A 24,686-nucleotide genomic window follows, 5' to 3' on the forward strand; every position below is an offset into this window, starting at 1 on the left:
CTGAGTTTGGTCAGCGGAGTTGCTTGGCAGATGCCGTTGTTTGTCTGTCCAAATATGTACCGAGACCTTGGGGGGATGTTCCTTCTCTCTGCGCCTCTGACTCTGTTTGCATTTGTGGATCACGCTCCCTTCGCCCCTCACTCACAAAGAGGCTAATCCACTGGGCTACAGACTGTATGATAGACAGTGGATGTCAATAGATCTCACTCATCTTCTCATTATTTCTGCACTCGTATGTCGCGAAAGATAAAACAAGTCATGCAAATATAAAGGAGGGTTTAAAAAATCGCTGTCATTGGCAGAACATTCATTAGTTTTTTTTTTTATTTGAAAAGAAAATGGTAAATATTGCCTTTTATTTTCTGCACTGCTTATCTTCTCAAAAATTGTTGGTAAAGCTTAACTTGTATTCATTAATATGTATATATGTATAGTCTTCATTATTTCATGAAGGAGTTCACAATCTGTCCTTAAATTTTATTTTAGGAGTGGATAGGAAGCAAAACCAGTTGCATAATGATGTCATTAACTTTCATTTCAGTGGGTTTTGGTCAAGTGTTTGTATTGAGGTGGAGAACATTTTATTCTTGGCTAGAGAGAAGTTAGCAGCACTGAAAATGTGTTAAAATCAAAATGGGTTGGACGTCTAGCTCTGTTGTTTTTGCTAAGATAACAATGCTCAGTTTTGATACCGTTAAAAAAAAAGTTGTATATTGGCTGTTATGTTAGTAGGGTAGCCAAGCCGCTAATTAGTGAGAAGCTCTTGCTGCCAAAATCTTTTTTGCTCAGATGTAAACCACATTTGAAAAGTCACGTCTGTGAAAATGTAATATTTGCCTTTGCTCTTGCATGAATTTACAAGTGCTAACCAGACACTGGCATGGACGAATTCAAGCGTCCTTAATGATCCGTGTGCACGTCAGTGTGATGTGGTGCACAAGGAGATTAATATGTGCAAATCAACGGCAACCCGTGTGCGTTTGTACGCGCGTGACGGGCCGCTGGGAATGCAGGCGACACCATCAGAAATTTAACAGGATGGCGTTCTGACTCAGCAAACCTGAGGGTATCTGAGTCAACTCAGGACTGGTGCTTGGTGTCAAGGGGGCGTGGTCACCAGCCAAGTGATGGGGAATGGCAAAGGGTGATGAAAACCAAAATGATGATGTGCAAGAGGCAAGATAATGTGTAAAATGGCATTTATATTTGCATTCATAGACGTTTTTTTTCCCAAGCTTAACTTGTATTCATTAACTTTTTTGGATCTATTTGATGTAACATTACATTATCTTGATAATGTTCAAATGGCAGCAAATGAGTTAACCTGGTATAGTTGTTATTAAGTTAAAAAAAATTGTGACAAGACTTATCGCTAAGGAGTCTAAAACGTGTCCTCTCTCAGCTGAATCTGGTCCTTTTATTTCCTCGCTGTGTACCTTTTTACGCTGTCTCAAACCTTTTAACACTGCACGAAAGCTCATTTTCCCTGCAATAAAGAATTAAGACGGCACAGCTGCGCTGTCACTAAGTCCTACAAATTTAATCTTCTGGAGCAATCGTGGGGAAATAAGCGTCTGACTTTGGTTTGATCGGAAAATTCGACGTATCCTACGGAGCTGAAATGTCATATTTAACATCGGATTTATAGCATTTTTTTGTACTACTAATAGCCATACCTTTCAGTTTATACTAACTGGACATCTACTAGTGTCAAACTAATTTGAATTCATATCAGAAGGATGAAAAGAACCACACAATTAGAAGTCTATCATCATCAATGGCACTGAAAGAGTTTAAATCACAGGTCATGATTGATGCACCAATTGACTTCATGTGTAGCTTTAGCAATAATCTTTTGTAAAAAAAAAAAAAAACAGCAAAAAACAACACTGAACACAAGGTTGAATAAGTCCGGGTCAGTGAGATCGCAATACCGCTATTGATACACGTCACCCACACCAAGCGCTCTAATGCTTGATTCTCTTCACAAGTCGTCTTTTCTTAGTCTCTTGCTTTATCTGTCTGCACCCAGACACCTCTGGCTGTACATTTCTTTTCATGTATTCTTTTCCACGCTACCTTTAGACTCCTTTCCGATTTTGTCGACATGTAACAGATGTCTGCAGATCCCTGAATTTTTTTCTTGGACAGCTTCTAGTTTGCAGAGCTTATCTAATTGTGTTATTGCCCCTGTTTGGATTTTCAGGAATACTGAGGTATGGAACATTCAGTCTCGATTTAGGTGATCTAAAAAATGTTTTTTTTTAAAAATCACTTGTATTGTATCATTTGTATTGTACCTGTATTGGTCTTAAAAGGATTGGCCCTGATTTGGGTGTGATGTTGGGTGAGATGTTGCCATCTCCTTCCAGTTTGAATGGTTTGGACGTCTATTCCAGCCAATGGCAATGAGGGAATTAATTAGCTGGAGATTCTAGGTGATTTTTCATATCGTGCTCCGCCTCTTCTTTCTCTGAGCTAATCATACTATCCAGTTGTCCTCATTTATCATCCCTCCATTCATAGTACTCCAACATTTTTTTTTTTTTTGGTCAACTCTCAAGAGGACCGCCATAAATCATTTGGCATTGTTGCATACATACTGTAACGCTCTTACGTCTGCCGATTTCTTGCGTTTTCTTCTCAGCCACCCTCACACTTATCTAGTCACGCATTCCTTTATGCACTGCTCAAATCTCGTTATCCTGTGCTAATCTTTCCCATCTTAATTCACTTTTGGCAAGCTCACCTGCTGCAAGATTTTTGTCGTGAGTCATTATCTCCGACACCTGTAGCGTGTGCTTTGGTGTCAGTTCGTTAGTGTGTACTTTCGGTACATTTGAGGAAAGGTAAATGTGTCTGTAGATGTAGTGAGCATTTTTTGAATTATGATGATCTTTTTAAAAATATTTATTTATTAGTACTTTGTTTTGTTATTATTACATCATTTCTTTCAAATAATTGTGCATGAAGTGTGCTCGTTAAGGAAATTTATAAGAAAAAGTGGTTTACAGTAATCCCTATAAGTGAAGATGTGATAATCGAGAGGTTACTGTGTTTAAAAAAAATCATCCAACATGGTTTTCATCGACCAACACATAAGCAGCTGGTAACAACCATCATCTTAGAATACAGATTGTATAAACAGAAAAATTCTCTCATCATCACATCTGTGCTAACAGTCATTCCAAGATTGTCTTCATGGTTAGTTCAGCACTGTGCCTCATGGTTGGCAAAGTGTTAGTCATGGTAACGCTTGAGTCTTTGCTACTTTTGCCATTCTCAAAGAATATAGGCGTGGGTCGTCGTCATCATCAAAATGACCTTGAAGCTTTTGCCTTTAGGCGTTTCTCAATGGCTGACTTTGAGTCAGATGTTACAATCACGTATGAATAATTATAGAAACACAGAGGTTGCAGTGCAGTAGACTATATTTCATGACGCTAAACTTGATTCATCTTGGTTTGGAGCCATCAAGTTTTTCCTCTATACTTATATCATGAGTTACTCCGCAATTCCCACCCAGAGGAAACGGAGACAAATTAGAAGGTTGCAGATTGAATTTCCCTCAGCACCAGAGGCAGATGGTGTTATGGCAAAACGGCATGTAAAAGCAGTGCTTTAACAAAATAGGAAGGGAATAAAAATAGACACGTTTCAAAAAAATTGGAGTCATTGGACAGGGAGGGCTGAGAGCTATCATTCCAGTTCAAATGGATTGGACATCTACCACTGACTGTTAATGATAATATTATATGTCTAATGAGAAAATGGCCTTTCAAACACTTAATAGTGGTTAATAATTGACTAATATATGGGTGTTAAACTCAAGTTCCCGGGGCTAGATCTGGCCCGCCACATCATTTTGTGTAGACGGGGAAAGAATAATCATTGGCCAGTCAATTGTAGGGGCACACAGTGTTTTAAAAGAGGTAAATGCCACTGTACAAATTAAGTCCTTTTACCGTTATCATTGCCAAATGGTGGCGGACGTTAGGGAGTCAGTCTCCAGCAATATAAATCCTATCTCTGTAAAAGGTCCCTCGTTTCACGATAGCTGGGTTCATGCCTCATGCTATCTTTGCCCCGGCTCGACTCCTTTGGAAATCTTTGTCCCTGGGAACATGACTTGAATGGTTAATCCATGCTAGCATTGTGTTCTTTTGTTGCCTCCAATCTGCACAAAGTCAGAGCATATTTCAACTTTTGAAGGGGTCGAAATCCATACAGCTCAAGGCAGCAGTCTAACCTTCTGCAACCATTTCTCATCTCTCTCTCTTTTTGTTCTTTCAAATTCTACATCTTTGATTGCATGCCTGAGTGTTGTCTTCCGGGGTAGTGATCCAGGTTTCAGTATATGTAGGCCATCCACTAATGTAGCCCATGAGTCATTTTTTTTCCCCTCCAGAGAATGGAGACTGCCTTGACATCAGAGCATCACTCTTCCATCTGCCTGACCCACCCTTCACAGTAGATTCGCAAATCTTTGGAATACTAAAAAAACAGAAATACACTGCAGTTTCACAAACAAGGGATGATTTACAATGCGGAAAATACTTCTCTGGAAATGTCCCAGAGATTGCTCGTGGAGGCTGGGTCAAAATATATCAATTTCATAGTCGCTAATGATAACATGTTTGATTTGACCATCATCACATTATTCTAAATTAGGCCTGTTGTCATTCTGGTGACAGAAATCTATGTTATATTGGAATAGAAAGTGCTTTTCTTGTATTGTTGGTCTTAGCCTGTAGTATTTTCCATGCACAGTTATCAAGACAAGTGTGTTTTTCTTGTGCAATTTCCTGCATCCCAAAAACAGATAAACATACACACGTATATGTTACAATTAACAGAATGACACACAATTGCGCAAAAAAATGTCTAGTGAACAGTTTTTACGTTTATCTCCGTAGAATGTTAGGATTTGTTTACTTGTACTTCAGATACTGACCAAAACAACAAGTGTTCAGATGTCTCAAATACTGCCCAAAAAGTCCTTAAATGGGCTTCACAAACGCAGATGGAAACTCAGCGCCATAATTCGTGAGAAGTGGGGAGGAATTGGAGTCTACTCAACGCAATAAGTGGCATAACTAAGCCTTTATCCACTCTATTCCTCCAGTCCATGGTCACAAACTACTGTGAGATTTTCTACGTAAAATGGACAATACGTCAAATCTAGACTAAGCAGATGCAGCAGAGTACCCAGAATGTGTCAATTTGTGACTTTTTATCTAGTTAAATTAAGCTAATTCACATGTCAGAGGTCAGGTTGCCTTGACAGAAGAGAGGAAATTGTGCCTGCGGTTTGTTAATCAGTCTGAGGCCCATTGCTGTGACTGCTGTCACTTTAAACTTTGTCTCAGCGTGATCATTCGCATAAATGTTAGAGACATTAGCATCCAGGCTGAGCGGATGCATTTATATGCGTGCACACACTGGCAGCCCAGATTTATCGTTTACTTTTAGTTTCATGCTTTATTTAAATGGCCCGATTTTACAGTCTAAAACATTATTGTGACTGACCGATTTGAAAGCCTTGTATTATCATTAAACCTCATCTCAGTCTCCCTGGCAACCCATTAACACAACACACAGCTGACCCTTACATACACACACCCATTTGAGTGTGCTCTCAGCAGTGACCAGTTGTCTCACCGGGTGTAAAATATCACTCCTGGTGATGAGGTCACTGACTCTTAGTTGAATTTAAGGCTGATGTGGACCATGGTTAACAACTTCCTTAAGGTTTTTTTTCCCATCGCCTCCATGTTATTGGACCTTTAGAAACCGTGCAAAAGTATCTTATTTCAACATCAGAATCGCTAATTCTAGATTGATATCACCATTTTTACCAAAAAGCTTTTCTATGAGAATAGTTGTAGTATTGTGCAATTGAATTTAACATGAATTCCATGCAAACTCGCTGCTCCATGAATTGATTGCTGCTTTTGGGCCTTTTATTGGCTGCCCGATAATGGATTCATTTGCTCTTGGCTAGTCATTTATAATTGGGGAGGATTTTTGTGTAAAGCTTGTGTTTTTACATCTTCTGCCGCCACTGACAACAATAGATGTCCAATCTATTTAAACACCATAGCAAATAGTCTGTAAATACTAAACATTTTACAATCGACTTCTTTTCCATTTTGTCTATCAAAACGGATTGGACGTTTATTAACGTTAATGGGTATTTTGTCCCCTAAATGTAATTCCATTTTTGCTAACTACCACTGCACATACTCTTTGAGTCTTATACATTTACTGACATTGATGAGGTAATTAAACTGAAATGTTTAATTACTGATCGCCACAGATGGCGATAGTCATCCAATATGTTTGGAGAAGATTTTTTTTCCCTTTTTATCATTTTTTTCCCCTCTCAGTAATAGTGCCATTAACTGCTTGGCTTCGTTAAATGGCAATACACATCCACACCGTTTTGCCTATCAAAACAGGTTGGAAATCTATTGCTATTAACTCATTGTCTGCCATTGACAAGTGTAAACAGCACATTTGTTTAAACTGGGAGAACAGGGTACAAATGCTCATCTATCCGTGCTATTGACGGCACTAGACGTTTAATCCATTTGGACCACTGCCATCAATGGCCGTGTATAAATTACGTCAAATAATGTTCTTCCTGTTGAGTTCTCTTCACACTTTTAGCCAGACTGTGGACTGATGCTTATCACACTAAAAGGCAATGACGATGGGCTTAAGTGTTAGTGTAAACACAGCCGGTTTCAGAGGGGTGATATCACCGTGTGAAGTATGTGCGACGGAGTATTTTGAGAGGGTCAGCTGTTGAGAGGGTAGCCTTGAATTCAGGCTTTCTTCTCTTTTGCACACATGGGGGAAACACCCAATAAATGGATGAATGACAAATAAAATGGAGTAAACCGTTAGAGAATACAGTCTTTTTTGATATGTAAGTGGGTGGAATACTTTTAGCATTAGGATTTGCTGCTGTAGTCTGATAGAAAATAATTTTACAGTCCACTCACTACTTGGGTTTGTATGCATGCATCGTTGTTAGAGCTGCCGCAGTTAATCAACTTGGTCCTAATCAGTTACTATTTGTAAACTATTTGCAATACATCTCACGCGTTGTAGTTAAGATGGAGTCTTAGAATGGGAGCCTGCTGACTTTAAATTAGGTACACTGTAATCTTTTTGTTTACTGGAAGCAAATGCAATTTAAAAGTATTCAAGAATTGGGCATGGAAATGGAATCTTTCCCATTTCTACCCCATGCTAAATGAAAACATTTGTCCTTTCAATCATTTTCAAAAGTGGACTGAAATTGTATGTTTGCTTTTAAACAAAATGTCCAAATTAAGATGTTATTATAGAACTTGCACATATACTAGCCCACTAAAGGATTTCAGATGCTTTTCAAACAATTCTATTTGATCTTTTTTTTCAATTTTACAATGCGGTTATACAGTTGGAAGAAAATGATTTTGATGATAATCAATTTCTTGGAGCCACTTGAGAAAATGAAGTGAAGAATCATGGCAAGAGTTTATTTATACTGGTGTGAGTTAATGAGGTGTTGAGGAAAATATATTGCTTTCCAAATGAAGGTTAGAAAGAACTGAGAGATCTCAATGGGAAACACGCTCATTATGAACGTTAATCGCTATTATAGCATGTAATCAGTAGCAAAATGTATTTGGAAACATTTCATCCACTGTCATGAGCATTTCTTTCGTTCAAATCTCTGTTGGGAAAGAAAAATGAGGACAGCCTGGTTTCTATTTGAATACATAAATACTAGTGCTCTTAGGAAAGGATGACATGACTAGTAATTTGTGTGTTGTTGGAACAGTTGGAAAGCTTAAGCTGCCATTAGTCTACAGAGTAAGATGCGAGCGTGGCCCTAAAGCACAACAACGACTCTCATTCAAGTAAATGGGCTTTTATTAACATGTTTTACTATGTTGTTGTCGTTTATTTAAAGAGTAGTTTATTTCCTCGGTCTGTTTGATGGATGTTTCTGTCCCGATAGTGTTTTTTGTACAAAAAAAATGGAAAAATATGAGGGAAATCTTAACATGCAATCCAATTATTTCCTTTATCTTGTATGTTAAATCATTGGGCTTTTAAAAAAAATACTGGAGTTATACCATATTTAATTACCCAATTCTGATACTGTGCGGTGTTGGACGATTCCTGATAATGTGGTGATATCGCAGTTAAAAATATGCAAAATAGTCATTTTTAGCGGTTTGCATTACTTGACTAATTTCAATTTTTAGACAGTTAGACTTGTGCTTTTGAGGGCATAAACAAAATTGTTATGGCTGTAAATCGTGCAAGGATCAGAATGAAATTTGGATTTAAAAAAAAGTCTGGCACATTAAAAGGAATTATGAAAACATAAGTAAATTTGTTGTGCTCTATCGTATCTTGTGCAACAAAAGAAATATAGTTAGCAATGGATCATGTTTTAAATTAGCAGAGCTCCTGGTGTGCCAACAGATGTGATGTTTTCGTGAATCATCTGAATAACATCACAATAAAAACAGTTTGATTGTTCACTAATCTTGTTAAAGTCATTTGATCATTAATTGTGTCCTCATATTGTATAATTTGAAGCCAAGATGTTTTATGGGGATGTTAGAACACACAAGGAGGCATGTGTCATCTTTCATTTGGCACTTTAGGCTCATGAGTTTATTGCAGTTTCCAGTGAAAATAATAGTCATGTTCAAAACCTCATTTTAGCTTCCACGGCTGCGTTTGAAAAGCAAACAAACACTGAAGGCCTATTATGTCTTATTTTTCTTTTTATTATTACATTGCTGCTGTTAAAATTATAAAACTTTCTTATTGCTTGACAGATACAACAATTTCCCTCTTAAGATTAGACAGAGGGTGGATATTCTTTCAATTTTTAAACAAGTCCTACTGGAGGGCAAACTGGAGAATATTATTGCAATAATGTTTATTGCTCCAGCCCATAGTATGCACAAGAGAAGTCAAGAACAAATTAGCATTATGCAACTGGCAAGGATGTATTTGAAAGAAGTCTTTGAATTTTAGGGCCATGGGGTCAAGGTCACAAAATTCAGAAAGTTATTTTGCAATAAGTTTATAGGAGATTAGCTTACATCACATTTGCTGGGTATTTGAGGAGAATAGAGGCGGAATGAGTGCCAACTCAATTAAATATGGTGGACGTCTGCTCTATTAGAGGTTCAAGTGGTCTTTATAATTACCCACAGTTCATAGGTTCCCCACCTCTGTCATGAGGAAATGTTTATAAAGTATTTTCAAGATCAATAACTTAAAATCAACAAAAAAATTGCTTTGGGTTGCTATCATTGTGGCCATATTGAGAATAAGACATTTTATATCAGCACAATTTTACAAATATGCACTTTGTCTTGCAAACATATTTTTAAGTCTTTGAACATTATCACGCAGCCGCAGTTATAAGTCTGAGATGCAGGAATCTGAATGAGGCATTAAAAAACTAATATTTATCTAAAGTATTTAGAATTTAAGAGAAAATTAGTGTCATGTATGAGAATTTGGATTCTTTAAATGTGGCATTTACTGATTGAGAGATATCTATACAGTATGTAATTAATGCTGCAGTGGCAGTATTCAAAACCACAGCTGAAAGTTGATCGATATGTACAAAGTAACCACCACAGTGATGCGCATCATAAAATCATAAATATGTAAGTTGAGCACCATTTTGAAAATAGGGTTTAGTCTTTTCATAAAGACAAGGCACGTTTAGTAAATTGGTGACTGTCTAAACAAATAACTTCAAGAGACAAACAAAAAACGCAAACTTTTTTCAGCCTAGACAAACAAACAGACAAATAGGATGTATTGTACTGTTGTCTTCAACATCATCAATACCTAAACAAAGCTTTGCAGTTCCTTTGGGCATGAGGGTCACACTGTATTAAGGCACTGAATTAACCCTTTATAGAGCACTTTTTAACTCGTGGGCTGCCATTGGTGGTACCAGGCATCCAGTCATTTTGGACCCAAAAATGTCACATGCCCTTTAAAGGGTTAAGACTATATGCACGTGTTTTACCTCGTTATATAACATGCAGGTATGTTGTCTTGGAATCCACCCCTACAACATTTTTAGCCGTGCATTTGTAAAATCCCGTGTCCCGACTCGACGGTTTCTGTATCACTAGAGAACCCTGAGGACTGAGATAACGGTTGCCATAGATACGGCCCTGGCCCAGCACCCTCAGCTGTGTCATATCTGGCGTTTCCCAGGTAACCATCGCCCTGGGAGTTGCTATGGTGAGGCAAGGTAGCTCCACGGCGACACCAGGACGTGTGTAGGTCACAGGTGAGGGCCCTGTTGTGATGCGCGGCGGGTAAGCGATAATAATGACGGGGACTGTAACAACTGAAACTGAAGAAGTTTCAGGGTCAGTGGATCTGCAGGTATAAGTGCCTCGGTCAAACACTGATGCCTGTTGGATCACTAGCGTTCCATCTTCTTGGACAAAGTATCGGCCAGAGTCCCTGTTGCCACCCCTGGACATGACCTTGCCACTTGGTAACGTCCAAGAAAGGGGTCCTAGGGTACGTTTTGGGGTCTGAGAAGAATAGCAGGGTAAGCGAAGGGTCTCTCCGTTTGTTATGCTCATTAGAGAAGCTGTTTGGGAGCTCACTGCCATTGGGGAGTTGGCAGAAGGGGCGGGAGGACCCACGGGATCGGGGCCTACAAGTGAGGACGGCCCACGTTGCGATGACTTTTGAGAAACTGGGGGGCGAGGCACCTCAAACACGAGGGGTCCGTACTGAGAGGCTTGTCGTACGGCTCCTGATCGAGATGTCAGAGACAAAAGTGGGCGGGATGCTTCTTGTGGCTCCGAGACTTCTAACTCCACTTGAATTCTGGTTTCTCCTGTGGTGCCTCTTACTACGCACACTAAAGTACCACTGTCGCTCATCCGGGCACCCCGCAGCTCCAGGGAACCGTTCCTGTGCACTGTGAGCCGGCTACCGTAGTAAGGGGCTGGCAGTACGCCATTGCCAGGCAGATACCAGGTTAAGGAAGCGGACCCTTGAGACGGACAAGGCAAAACAACCGTTTGGCCCTTCATTATCCGCTGTTTCCCGGTTGTTACCAAGCCCACAAGTTTATTATTGGTGCTACCAGTGCCTGCGTTGGCAGTAATCTTCCAACTACTCAAGTCGCCTCTGCCTCTGTTGTTTGTACTCAGTTGTACGCCAGTTCTTGAAATATCCCCGACAAGCCCTGCATTCCGACTGGGGTCATTGTTAGCTTTTTGCACTGCCACTTCATTACTTCTCGGTCCAAGATTGCTTGCAACACTTCTTTCTGTAACTGAACTGGGACTGTTTCTCCTCAGGTTTTTTAAATTTCCATGTAGGTTTCTATTGTCGATTTCACTGTTTTCAGCTCTTACGCCTATATTGCCATCACTCTTTACACCGATACGCACAACACGACCAAGCTGTGTTGTGACTAAAGTACTTGGCTTTTTGAATCCATTTTCACTATCACTCCTGGGGACTGGATCAAGGCTATTAGTCGCTTTGTTAAATCCATCGATTGTCCTTATACGGCTTCTGCTATCACTATAGCCATTGTATCCATTATTAGGAACATCCACCTCCAGGCCTACTACCATACTTCTTTCTCCAGCTGAGTTGCTCGCTCGGCACGTGTAGTTTCCTGCGTCAATCTTCTGGGCTCTACGCACCTCCAATGTTCCAGGAGAAGGCACCACAATCCGGTCAGAATAAAAACCAGAACTGGATTTGATAACGCGACGCGCTGGGGAAAACCAGGTAACGGTTGGGGTTGGATCCCCAGCAGCTTGGCAGCGAATGATGGCTGTATATCCTTGACGTACTTTAATGACTTGATAGCTTTTGTCATCGTTAAAGATTGGTGGAGATGTCATCAGAACCTTGACTTGAACCTTAAAAGGAAATAGCTTTAAGCAAAAGAACATTTTTTTTCTGTATTTTGCTTGACTCTTACCTTCATGGTATCTTGACCTCCTTGGTTCTTAGCGTAACAAGTGTACTCGCCTTCTTCTCCCCGCCCCACAGTTGGAACCAGCAATGTTCCATTATTGAAAACAATAAGTCTCCGTCCTCGGCCTGCTCTTGCTTCTCCTTGTAAGATACTGTTCACCATAGTTCCATCTGGTAGACTCCAACTGACTGCTGGCTTAGGTAATCCTGATGCCAAACAGTCTACCTACAATGAACAAAAAAATATTATTTGTTTGTAACTGCTGTTCCAATGATCATTCATAGGCACTCATTTCATTCATTGGCTGCCGTTGGCGGAGCGATATTTTGTTTGGGAAAGGCTCTCAGGGAATGATACTCAAAATGTTAGTTTTGTGGTTACATGACCCAAAATGTGGTGTGGGTGCCAGGTCTTCATTAGCCTACAGAGGGTTAAACTGCTCAATCACTTTTTGACTAATTAAACAACAGGGCTCTGCAGTAGCAAAAAAAAAACATGTTCTCTAAACCATTATAAAATTAGATGTTTTTTTATAGATCTGTCACACATCCACAGCCTATAGTAATCAACTGCCATAGTGTTGACTTTGACCCAAGTTATCGCAAGGATCTTAAATCCCAGACAATTGTAATGAAATAAAGGTCTTGTTTCACAAACCCTGAAAGTCTGACAAATGGCTTAAGACATGTGCTGATTAGATCATTGACCTGAGCCGCCTGGGACTTTTTATGTCATAAATCTAATCTCTGGATCAATTACTTTGACGCTGATATATAATCTGTCACGGTTCGTAAAAGGTAATTTCAGCATTGACGTATTCCTCTTTAGTGTGAAACAGTACCTTGAGTGCCTTTCCAAATGACACCATCTGATTGAAGGGCTGTTTTGGCTCAATCTTTGCTGGCTTGATAACCGTAGACACACGCAGGAGGCGATAATCATCAGCAACTTTGTTGCGTGCAATGCATAGGTAGTCTCCGACGTCACGATCTGTCACAGACTGGACTGACAGGGTTCCGTTGTGGTGCACTTTAAGTCGTCTGTCATAACTTCAGTTTCAATGTCGGGAAGAACACAAAACAGACGCAATTGTGAATATGTACATTTCATGTGATACAAGTTTTCCTTGCACGTACCTGAAATTAATGTCCACCAGTTTTCTGTTGGGGGTCCTCCAAATGATAATGGGGGATGGGTTGCCCGTTACAGAGCAGTGGAGCTGCATATTCTCCTCGTAGGTCACATAAGTGATAGAGGGTGAGGTTGAAACAATTCGGGCTTTGCTGAATGGAGATGCTGGCATGGTGTGCAAAATAACTGAAGCTTTGCCATTGTCAGATGTGTGTGAGGTGAGTGTGCTGTTGTGTGTAGCTACGTGCGTTTGTGTCAAGTTAGTCAATTGCGAGGGAGAGGTGAGGACTGTTCTATTGATTTTCGAGGCTGAGTCAGCATAAATGGGCTGATGAGGGTAAAATGGGTATTTGGGGTTGAGAGGGGTCAATTTGGCAGAGTCAAGCGGCTTTGACTGGAAGGGTGGATGAGGCGAAGGTCTGTTTTTCAGAACTGTGGCTGAAAACGGTATGTTTTTCAGATCGCTTGACACTTCTCCTTGAGCTTCCTTTTTAAGTTCCACCCTTACTGTCCTCTTATCCATTCCAACTGCATTAAGAGAGGTGCATTCGTAACTGCCAGTGTCCTTCGGGCCGACTTTTCGAATATGTAGGGTCCCATTTGGCAAGACGAAAAGGTTGCCGTGGAGGAACTGAGAAGGACTAATGAGAGACCCATCTGGGATGCGCCATCGAAAAGTTAGTGGTGGAGCTCCTTTGGCTGTGCAGTGAGCATAGAGGGGTCCTCCCGGACTCAAAAGCAAGTGTTCCTCTCTCGGTTGCTGTATCACCGGCGGCAATGCCATCACGTGTAAGCGCACGGAAGCACTAGCGGCGCCGGCAGAGTTGGAAGCCACACAACGATATGACCCTCGATCACTGGGAAGTGTTGATGCGATATGGAGGGTTCCGTTTTGCTCCACGGTAATTCGATTGCTCGAGTTGTTCGTGGAGGTCAGGACAGTCCGGTCAGGAAGAACCCAAGATAGCAGAGGGGTCGGAACACCACTGGCTTGACACTCCAAGTGTACCTCGGCACCTTGGTGGATCGTGGCTTCTCTGTAGCTTGCAAGCAGCATCCGCGGGGGTCGAGTCCACACTTCCAGAGTGGTTAGCAGCCTTGTCATGGAAAGACAAAACAGTTTCAGTAGAAGTACTGTGCATTAACTCATTGGTTGCCCATGACTGTGAAAGACATAAAAGTTGGCATTTTACCACTTACAAAAATCAAATTGGCGAAACACATGAGCATCTGATTGATTTGACATTTGTAGACTGAAATGACTATACAGCCATGTAATCACTTGATCAGACCAGACTCATGGTCAAGCTTGAGCTTTGTTTTTTAATAATATTGACAAATATAAGAGGGTTTTTTCACCAATAACTTATTGTTTGCCTTAAATGGCAGTAGATAAGTTCAAATCCGGAATTGAAGTGGTCTCACCTGTCCCGACCAAGGAAACTGTGTGCACTGCAAATATACGTGCCCCTGTCTTGTAGTTGAACATTCTGAATCGTAAGAGTGCCATTTGGTAAAACGGCAAACCGTTGAGCTCTAGAATGGACAGACATCACTACTCCTGAAACACATAGACCCAGAAAACCCATCAGAAACCGCACCACTTGAGAAATTAGAGAGAGAAAAAAACATTTGCCAACCATTTGTGTTATTAATCAATTGTACAATAATCCTGTGCAACTCAGTGACCTTTTCTAAAGTGAATGTCAGATGTAAAAGTCCAAATTTGTGACATAAGTGAAAAATAAATCACTTATGACTGGCATTTCTGAACCATGAAGGTGGATGAACATTCAGGCAGTTCAGTTATGATTTAGTATGACAGACAGTTCCACCTGTAATTTTGTGACTTTAATTATGAAAAGTGGCACTTTTAGAAAAACCTTGTACTACAGCACTCTCCTACTAAAACGTTTTGTATTGAGCTCTCTACAACATTTCAGGGAATTAAGTTAGCATAATCCTGGCCCTAATCGGCCTTCTTACTGTTTTAATTTTGTCAAAATGACAGCTGTGAAAATATTATGAAAGAAATTGGGTACAATTAGAGTTTTACACAAGGCCAATGGCAGTACATAACTGTATAGAAACCAGTCCATGACATTCGGTTGTTGTAAGTATATTAATTTAAAATGTGTGACTGCAATCTTTATTTATTCTGTTCCGGTGACAAAATCTGCAGCTGCCTACGTCGCATTTAAATTACTTTTTTTTTCCTGGAAATGGAAAACATACAGTAGATGTCTTTGTTATGGAGGTCCACATCATATTTGCTGAGATTACAAATCAGATCCAACAACTCTGGAGAGAAATGTTTGACATGAATGTAAACTGAAGATATGACTGGTCTCATTTCCATATAAATTGATTGTGTGTTTTGTCTACATGTGTATGCTAGGCCAAATGTGTGCATATCAGTTTCACTGCATGCACCTGTAGCAACCTTGGTCCACGTGATGGAGGGTTTCGGCTCTCCGTGAGCTTCACAAGTAAGCCTAGCGATGGTTCCCGCTGGGATCGACACTGTTCTGATATGTGGGTCTGCAATCCTTGGCCGGGATCTTAAAACTGAAGACTGCTTTGTCAAATGAAAAAAAAAAGGAAAAATGTGTGTTAGCACTATTGGGCATCAAAAGACAACACCGCCTATGTTTTTGTTGGTTGTAACTCTTTAGAAGACTAGCAACTATTTTTAAAAATTGAACCTGAATCTAATAATCGGGATAGGTATGGAGCTTCTGGACAGCTTGCTGATGAGTTGATAATTTGATTCAGATGTGGTAGAGGAGGGAGATATGGAAAACCGACCGGATATGGGGCTCTCGGGGACCGGACTTGGCCACCCCTGTGCTTGACTATCATTTGCTTCCAGGCTCTCTCAGTCAAAATGGATTGCATGTCTAACGCCGTTAAAGACTGCCAATAAGTTTAAATGAGTGCCCCAATAGAGGTTTAAAATGTATGACAGAAAGATTACAGAATAGTCATTTATGATCGATAGTTCCTTGTTGGCAGGCTCATCACCGGATTGCACGGCTTTGTAAATGAATTAACGTCTGATTGCTATGGATCCGCTGGGATTAGATGCCCAAACACATAATGCAGCTGTAATAGACCATGTGTTTTTCATCTCGGCTTTTGAAAAGACTTTGGCGGGGCTTTGAAGAATTCCTCAAATCGCGAAATGCCATAAACATCCTTTCGCTTTAGCCACAAACCATGTGATCACAGATTAAACTATTTTCAGGTTCATTATGCATTTTCTGTTGAACTTTTTGCTCTAGGGCTTCCACATTTGGGTAGGTGTGAATGCAAATAACAGTTTTATGGGAAAGTGCCAGTAATGTAAATTACATTTTATAAATACCCTTTAAGAATTCTCAAACTGAGGGTGGCAAATCTCCTAAAGATAAAGAGCGTAAGTCTTTGTGATTAAATTATCATTCAAAGAAGACCGTTGTTTTTAGGCTTATTGTAAGTGACTTTAAAATGTGTTAGGTTAAAGACTTTTTTTTATAATCTATTAAGACTCACCCGTGGGACAGCAGGAAGAGGAGAGGGAGACCACTGTGGCCTGATGCTGTGTGAATTTGGAATGAAATTAGCTCCAGGGTATCTCCAGTCAGTGGGGGGTCGACTTTCGTGCGTAACGCCAGACACAGGCCTCCCTTTGGGTATGACCTGGCCGAGGTTTGGCCTTTCTCCGGATGATGCAGTGGCACTTGATGCTGTTGTTTTTGGTGTTGTGCTAGATATAAAAGATGCACTTGGTGTAGTCTGACTCTCAGTAATTTTGGCTGGAGTGACATTTTTTTTAGAAGTAGGAGTGCTTGTGTCTGTTGTAGAAAGGCCAGGGATTTTAGTCGTTTTGAATGTATCCCAATTCTCTGGCCTCATGAAACTAGTCGTTGGTAAGAGTGTAGTTGATGAATCAGTTGTTGGAGCAGTAGATGTAAGGGTGGAAGATGTCGTGACCCTTTGAGTTGGAGTAGTTGTGGGGGGTAAAGTGAGCGGAATTAGGTTTTTTGTCAGAGGAGAAAATGCAGTCAATTTTTGAATTGTGTCGTTAACAAATGGGTCACCAGCAGATGTGCTGGCAGGATTATTTGTAAAACTGATTGGATGTGTTGTTGTCAAGGAAACAGTAGGGGTAGCTAAGTGAGGGGTGGGGAATTGAGATCCATTTGGGACGTCCAACAAATTATTTTTCAGCCCTTCACCCTTTTCGCCCAAGGGTCCATCTTCATTTAGGCTTAAGGTTGTTTGTGTGTTTCTGTGTGCATCATAAGAGTCAGTGTTTGCCAGGGTTTTTGATTTAGAGACAGGCCACTCGACACTGTCTGGAATGTTGCCTGAATGAGTCATCACATCTGTAGTTGCGTCTGTGTCATCGGGGGGTGATGAAGTGGGGGATGAAGGTGTTGGTGTGGGCAAGTCAGATTTTGTAGTTGTGATATCAACTGTGCCAAGAACAGAAGGAACTGGAGGACGTACTGTGTTAACATTTGACGTTGAAAAGTGAGTTTTAATTTCATCGATCTTTTCTGACATAGTTGCCGGCAATTTGGTTGTTGTCATTTGGGTTGTAGTAATGTCAGGTGTTGAACTTTTTAGTGAATCGGGTGACGGTTGAAGTGGTTTCTTGGATCGACCCCTCGTCCTGTTGATAACTCGCCTTCGCTGTCCAATCCTTCTGCGAGAGTTCCAAGGGCTTTGTGGCCGTGTAGTATTTGAAACTGAATTAGGGAATTGTCCTTTTTGTGGTTTTAAAGGAATGACACTAGAGGTGGGCTTTGCTTCCTGCTCCTCTGCTCGTACTTGATCTGGATCAATTTCATTACCTTCTAATGTTGGATTTAAGTTAACTAAATCTGTTTGTGATTTTGTATATGGTGTCACATTCTCATGCTCGTTGTCATAGGGCTGTGTTACTGAGTACTCTTTACTCGCAGGTTTTGCTTGGGTTGTGATCACTATTGTGCGGGTGGGGTAAACAGGCTGTAAACTTTCCTCTTGCAGAAATGCGTCGTCAACTGATGAGCCCTCCATTTCTAATCCCTCATTTCCCTCTCTCTCTTTGTTATCTATGTTACCTCTTTGCTCTTCACTGTCCTCGTCTCTTCTCAAAGAATTTGCTCTGGGCTTTTCTGTTGTGATGTCCTCATTACTGTCCGTGACTGTAGTCTTTTGACGTATTTTTGCTAGTATGTCTGCCCATTTGAGTGGGTCAATTTTTTGTTTGTTGGTGCTATAACGATTTCTTCTCTGCTCCGGTGTTAGAGGCCTCCCTCCCCTCCTCAAGGGACCTTCTCTCAAAGGCCCCCGTCTTATGGGCTTCCTAACTTGATTTAGTCTGTGTGAAGATTGTGGAATGTGAGGTTTCCTGTAGACTTGAGTGCTTCTATCATTTTCCTCCAATTCAGCGCCTGATCCTTCCTCTATTTGACTTAGTAATGGTGCTCGTATCTTTGTTGATCTCCCAGAGGCAGATTGTGGCCCCCCGGGAACATTTCCAAGTGACAAAGTCTTTCTTTGATTTATTTCAAGGGTCATGGACAGAGAGGCACTACCATACTGGTTGACAGCAACACAACGATAATGACCAGCATCTCTCATAGAGGGCTTGGGAAAGAATAGACTGCCATTTGATTGTACAGTTAAGCCACCTCGTCCTGCTAATTCCTGCCTTACTATATTTCCATCCGGTAATACCCAGTTAATGTGTGGTTCGGGTGAGCCAGAAGCATTACAGGTCAGGCTGACTGGCTGTCCTGATTCTCCTGTGACAGGAGCTCCAACATTCTCACCTGATTGTGGGGCAGAGGACCTCTCTACTACCACGTGCAGTGGGAGAACATCTAAGTCCTTGCCAGCCTGAGTGACACAGTAGTAAATCCCTCTATTTGATAGTTGCACATTCTGTAATAGCAGCCTAGAGCCAGAGACCTGAATTTTTCCGTCTTGGCTACTGGATGGGGAGATCAGTTTGGAGCCATCTGGCAGAATCCACTGTACCTTTGGGGGACCAGAGCTCAGTAGTGGGCAGGAGAGCTCCAATCTAGTGCCTTCTAGGCCTGTTATTGATGTAGTGGTATGGTTCATCGAAATGAGTACCCATGGGTGGGAAATAGGGGTTGATGTTGCAGCAACTGGAGTGGGGTCAGGATGAGCAGAAACTCTGGTTGAATATGTAAGGCTAACTATTTGTCGACTTGACTGTGCTCTATTGAGCTGAATACCAATAGCAGGCTGCATTAGCCAGTGTGGTCCTGTTGCAAGAGAGGCTTTGACCCCAGTATTGTAATAGCCCTCTGTCTCTGATGTCTGTCTATAGCGGTAGGCCAGTTCTGGGGCTTTACTCAGCATGATTTCCCGCTCGAGGTGCACTGCGGTCTCACTGTAGTAAGCCAGGATCCTCCAAAGACTTTCATAGCTCTCCTTTGCCACAAGGCACTCCAGGGTGAAAGATAGAGCCATGGCTACAGGAGACGATGAGGGAAGAGAGAGATCTGGGGCCGGAGAGTCTGCCGAGTGACTAACGTTGCAGCGCAGTTCAACACTGTTCCCCAGTTGATCTGACAAGCCTAGAGATGCCGCACCCAAAGGCTCTCTGAAGGACTCGCTCGGTCTTATTTCATCCAGGTTTGTCTCTGAAGGCGTCTCTTCTGCCTCCAGGGTAAAAACAGGGGAGATGCAGGCCATATCTTTCTGATCAATCAAACCTTGACCTTGAAGGGCCCTTGGCGATTCACATGTCGGACACTGAGAATCTCCTGTACATTTCATCAAGTCTGGATGAAAAGAGTAAAAGAAAGATGTAAGAACGTGCTCCTCCATCCCATATATATTATGTTGATGCCTGCATACATTGCTAATGCCAAATTTAGAAGGCACATTGTTCGGTACTATTAATTACACTTCATATCACTTAGTAATTTGATACGGTTATTTAATCTGCCCATAAATCGTAAATATGCAAACCTAATTATTCCATGGCAAGCATTAGCCTTTGTTTCAACTGCCTGCACACAATGCTGCCAATATGTATTAGTCATGGGAGGTTAAGTCTGGCATGTCAATGAGAGGAGTTTGAAATTCCTGTCTTCCTTTTGAGTCTTTTTGAAAATTGCTGCATAGGATAAAATTCTGGTCATGAAAGCCAAGAGAGTGCATGTGATTAAAACCAGGAATGTCAAATGTACACGTAAACACAACCACGTGTATTTAATTGTAAATGTAACTCGTATATCAACCATCAAGCTTTATTTGATATTTTGATATAGGTTACAAAATATTACAGGCTCATCAATCAGTCAGGAAGGTTGTTTTTCTCTTTTAAATTCTTAAGATAACTTTTACCTTCTTTTTGGGCCCTCTCATTCAGTTGAATTTAAAATAAAGGCCAACAAACCTGGATGGAGAATACGCCAAGAGGCGAGCCAACTCATACTGCAGTCGCAGCTCCAGGGATTAGCCTGAAGCGCTAGAGATTCCAGCATCGGTGCAGTCTGCAAAGTAGCCTTGGGCAGGGTGATTAAACTGTTGTTGGACACATCAAGGTGCCTACAGATAGGGAAGAGGAGGGGGAATAGTTTAACTGTATATCATACCTGTATTTGTATGTTTGGTAAACCAGTTCTTAAACATTTTACAGAAATTAAGTACCACGTCAAAGAGTTTACGAGCATCAATCAGAGAAATTTTAACTAAATGGGTGCTATTGACTGTGTTAGACACCCAATCAATTTGACTGGTAGGTTCAGCGGTGACCATCACTGAATTATCCCTCCAGGTAAAATGCCACATGTACTACAATGTTTGAAGCACTGGTGGTGAAATATAGGCAAAACTAAGTTTTAGTTTTAGAGACTCAACCCACCGGAGTGTTGAAAAATAGTAAGTGTTGAGTAGGGATAGTGTGCACAAAGCGTGGGGATGTAGCTGATGCAGCCTGTTTCCTTGAAGACGTAGCAGACGGAGGCTGGGCAGCTGAAGCAAGGCCCTCGGGTGGATGTACTGGAGATGGTTATGATCCAAGTATAGACGAAGTAGCGAGGTCAGCCCAGAGAAAGTCTGCCATGAAGCGATTTCTTTCAGTTTGTTGTAACTCAGCTTCAATATCTGCCGTGGTGGAAAGAAATTACATTTAGAAGAGACCGGAAGATATGTTCGGTGACTAGAATTAAGACAAATATTTTGGAGCTCATCTTGAATATTTTGGATCATGAATATTTTATATTTAAAGTTTGCCTTCTGGTATGCTAAGCTGAATCTCACTTTTCCAGGCATAGGGGAAGAGTTGACAGAATTGCGAGAGGGTGCATGTTGATGAAAACCACGTTGTGGAATTTCTGTTAGGCTCATGATAAATCAGCTCTCCAGGGTGGCTACTTCCAAAAGTGGGAAAGTTCCAGCTGCTGACAATTCAGGCAGACGAAAATATGGATCCTATTATCACGGTATGGCGAATTCAACATATATCCCTGTTTGGCTACGAGATGAAAGAAACCGCGGCTCGGTGAAGAACATCGTTAAATTCGGGTTCCTGTCTAAATTTCCACGGACAAATACAAGGCTGGTGCATTGGCGGAAATGTCAGTCAGTTGGGGTAACAGAAAACACTACAGCTACTGCAACGGTTTAGGGAGAACTCATATAGCCACCACTACACTCTGCATTTTTGAATAGGCCATAACCTCATTTCGTTAGTCGGCATACCCTTCTTTAAATTGAAGTACCGTTTTCTATTATGAATCTCATTCCAAGAATGGTAATTGGGTCCCCCTTCCCACTTCACCTGCAGTGATTTCAGGTCTCGAAACAATGCATCCGGCAGTTGGTGGATGTCATTGCTGTGCAGCATCAAAAGCTCTAACCTCTGTAGACCGGCCAGCGATCTGTCATGGATCCTGCTGATGCTGTTAAACCTGTATGGCGGGAGGTGGTGGACAGTGAAACATCAATTAATTGCCTCACACAAGCAGCTTTAGCTCTGCAGCAGACCCTGTAGAATCAATAATCTGTGACACTGGTGGTATTAACAGATTATTTATTTCACCATAACTTTTTTGTGATTACAATATTAACATTTGGTATACAAGTGTGGCCCTAGAATGCAATGTCCGCATATGTGAACACCAGGTTTAAATTCTAATTATACATTTTTTAAATTAGAATTTAGGGCAGCCCAGCGATTGGTTAGAGCGTCTGCATTGTTTGACACCTCCGGTCCAATTTAGCATTTGTTTACCCAATCAACAAAGGCACTGTGTGACAATTAGCTCGTGTACATGTGAAGTGTGCAAACCGGCGGTCTTTACCCCAAGTTGATGCGCCGTGTGTGTGCTGGCAGTCCAGTAGGAACGGTGAACAGGGAGCGGAAAGTACAATGGACTTCGCTGACCTGGTAGCAGTTGCAGCTCCTGGGGCATGCTTGGCCCCCGGGAACCACAAGGGCCCATAATGCCACCAGCGCAGCTATGTTCAGATACATCTTTATCTTCTAGGTTAGCAGTGGCCTGAAGTAAAGACATTAGTGTAACTGTAACTGTCAGAAAGTTATTAATCCATCATATATGTGTGTACAGCAGAGGTGCCACCTTTAAGATAGAGTTGAGTCATGATGAAAATGCTTCGTTTGATGCTATGTAGAATGTGACGGACATCCGTGGTTATTAATGTCACCATATTAGGGCACTTTCATACTTTCCAGATCCCAACATAATGTTTATGGTTGTCATGTCTGCTGCTCTTTGCTATGTTAAATGTGGGAAGTAGCAGACGTGGAGTTTTGTATTGATGTTTCATATAATCACGGTTTGGTAATTGCTTTGCCGTCACTAGGTGGCTACGTTACTTTTGCATGAGCTTAGTTTGCGAATTCACTCAAACTGTTAGTCAAACAGTTTCAGCATTAGAACATTTTAAAATGTGTTCTAAAAAAAAGAAAGAAATACCGACATAATATAATCTAGTAGTTTTCTTAATCAGAAAATGAAATTAGTAACTTCATTTCCTTAGTTTTCCTTTAAAGCAAACTACAGCTGCCTTTTTTTGTGATAGAGGAAATTGGAATTAAGTAGTTTGGGAACATAGGTTATTAACTTTTCATTTATTCTTGAACAACACGTATGGTTAAACAGTCTTGTTTCACAGGAATTGCTCAATGAAACAAGATTGATTAGAATGTTAAGTTGTTTAGGAAAGAAATCGAGATCATCAAAAAAATCTAAATTTGTAGGACAGAATTTTCAAAAATCGGCTATTGGCCAGAAAATTGAGAGATGTACACCTGGAAAATTATGTAAACACAATTTTCTTGCTGCCCCTTAAAGTCAGAAATGCATTATTTCATGGTTTTATTCATTGATGTTTTCATTTATCTCCTGAAATAACTTGTTGCTTGAGGGCATTTATCTTAATCCTGCTCATCCTCACTCAGTTGTCAGCATTCTTGAGCTTAAGTGTAGGTACACCCAAGGTCACCAGCCAATCCATTTGCACTCAAATTTTCACTTGGTGTATGTATAATTTAGATAGTCTAGGTAAATTGAATTTTCCTGATGATATGACTCTAGTCTCAATCTTTGCTTAATTAACATACATGTTTTTAGAATGCATTAAACTCCATATATAGTGAAACGGGATTCTAATTTACGACCTCAGACGTACACTGCTGATGTTCTATATGAAAGAAATATGGCTTTTAGGCACATGCAGTTTCTCTAGCATCTTTTTAAAACTCATGCATAGAACTTTTGCATTCCTCATTTGAGTATTATAACATGCACTAAAAGTATTTAAAATCTTACCTTACAGTCCCTTAGTTAGATGGCGTAATCTATCCTGCAGAGAATCTTTCATCATCCCAATTAAACGTGTATTTGTAGTTCCGCAATTTGCGTGCTTTCTTTTATTTTATTTTGAACCGCAATTACATGCCATTTGCGCATTCAGTGAATTCAAAGTCTAACTAACCCAAGTTGTCTCAGCATGAAAGGTTTGTAAAAAGAACAAAAATGGGCAAATTAGAAACATCCATAAGTGCTTTTAAGTAGTATCCCAAATCAATCCGTGTGCACGCGTGTCCCAGGAAAACCTGCGTGTGAATGAAAGTGAGCGAGTGCGTGTGTATTTTTCAGTGGAGGAAAGTAGAGTGGGCTAAAGTAAACTTGCAGAGAGGCTCCCACTGTCAAAGGAGGGGCTTGCCTGCACTTCTTGATTATCACGTCAAAGGGAGTTCCTCACTAGGTTTTTTTTTCGGTCCAAAAAAAAGCTATGGAAGACTTTGTTAGTTTTTTGTTTTGTTTTTCCATTTATATACAGTGATGATACGAGGATTTGGAAAAAAAATCATCATACATGATTGAAATTGAAGGTTTAGTTTAATATAAAAAGAAAAGAAATGAATTACATTGTTAAGATAAATGTTTACATTTTTAAAAAAGGGACTTAAGTGTGGTATGAACAAATCTAATTGTTGATTTTACAAGTCTTGATTTGATTATGAACAGATAGTATAGTTAGTTGGTTGAACAGAATATTGCTG

General features: G+C 40.7%; 2 protein-coding genes across 6 annotated transcripts in view; one reads left to right on the forward strand and one right to left on the reverse strand.

Moving 5' to 3' along the window:
• Positions 1-24,686, forward strand: part of arsh (arylsulfatase H) — an 80,836-nt gene that overhangs the window by 12,772 nt on the left and 43,378 nt on the right. The window contains exon 13 of one of the 4 annotated variants that reach the window (XM_077728617.1): positions 19,814-19,955. The exons of the other annotated variants lie outside the window; for them this stretch is intronic. The gene's annotated coding sequence lies outside the window, so the exon portion shown is untranslated. The remainder of the gene's footprint in view (positions 1-19,813; positions 19,956-24,686) is intronic. 4 annotated transcript variants of the gene reach the window in all.
• Positions 8,652-22,631, reverse strand: LOC144204558 (matrix-remodeling-associated protein 5-like). 2 transcript variants are annotated; one of them, XM_077728610.1, is made up of 11 exons: positions 22,459-22,631; positions 21,936-22,065; positions 21,018-21,259; positions 20,550-20,701; positions 16,673-19,929; positions 15,572-15,713; positions 14,564-14,699; positions 13,144-14,235; positions 12,849-13,056; positions 12,011-12,232; positions 8,652-11,948 (listed from the first exon to the last, which is right to left on the reverse strand). In XM_077728610.1, the coding sequence occupies exons 1-11, from the start codon at positions 22,629-22,631 to the stop codon at positions 10,074-10,076; spliced, it is 7,629 nt and encodes a 2,542-aa protein (XP_077584736.1). In that variant the 3' UTR covers positions 8,652-10,073. The 2 variants fall into 2 exon arrangements, with proteins under 2 accessions (XP_077584736.1, XP_077584735.1); XM_077728609.1 differs by having other exon boundaries at positions 15,572-15,716.

The sequence above is a fragment of the Stigmatopora nigra genome, chromosome 11 (assembly GCF_051989575.1).
Source record: "Stigmatopora nigra isolate UIUO_SnigA chromosome 11, RoL_Snig_1.1, whole genome shotgun sequence".
In the NCBI taxonomy this organism is placed as follows: domain Eukaryota; kingdom Metazoa; phylum Chordata; class Actinopteri; order Syngnathiformes; family Syngnathidae; genus Stigmatopora; species Stigmatopora nigra.

Coding starts and splice junctions, on each gene's coding strand:
- LOC144204558 (XM_077728609.1), bottom strand. CDS start 22,631: ATGTATCTGAACATAGCTGCGCTGGTGGCATTATGGGCCCTTGTGGTT. Junction 19,930..20,549: donor TTGGCGTATTCTCCATCCAG/GTTTGTTGGCCT, acceptor CTTTTCATCCAG/ACTTGATGAAATGTACAGGA. Junction 14,700..15,571: donor GTGGACCAAGGTTGCTACAG/GTGCATGCAGTG, acceptor TATGTGTTTCAG/GAGTAGTGATGTCTGTCCAT.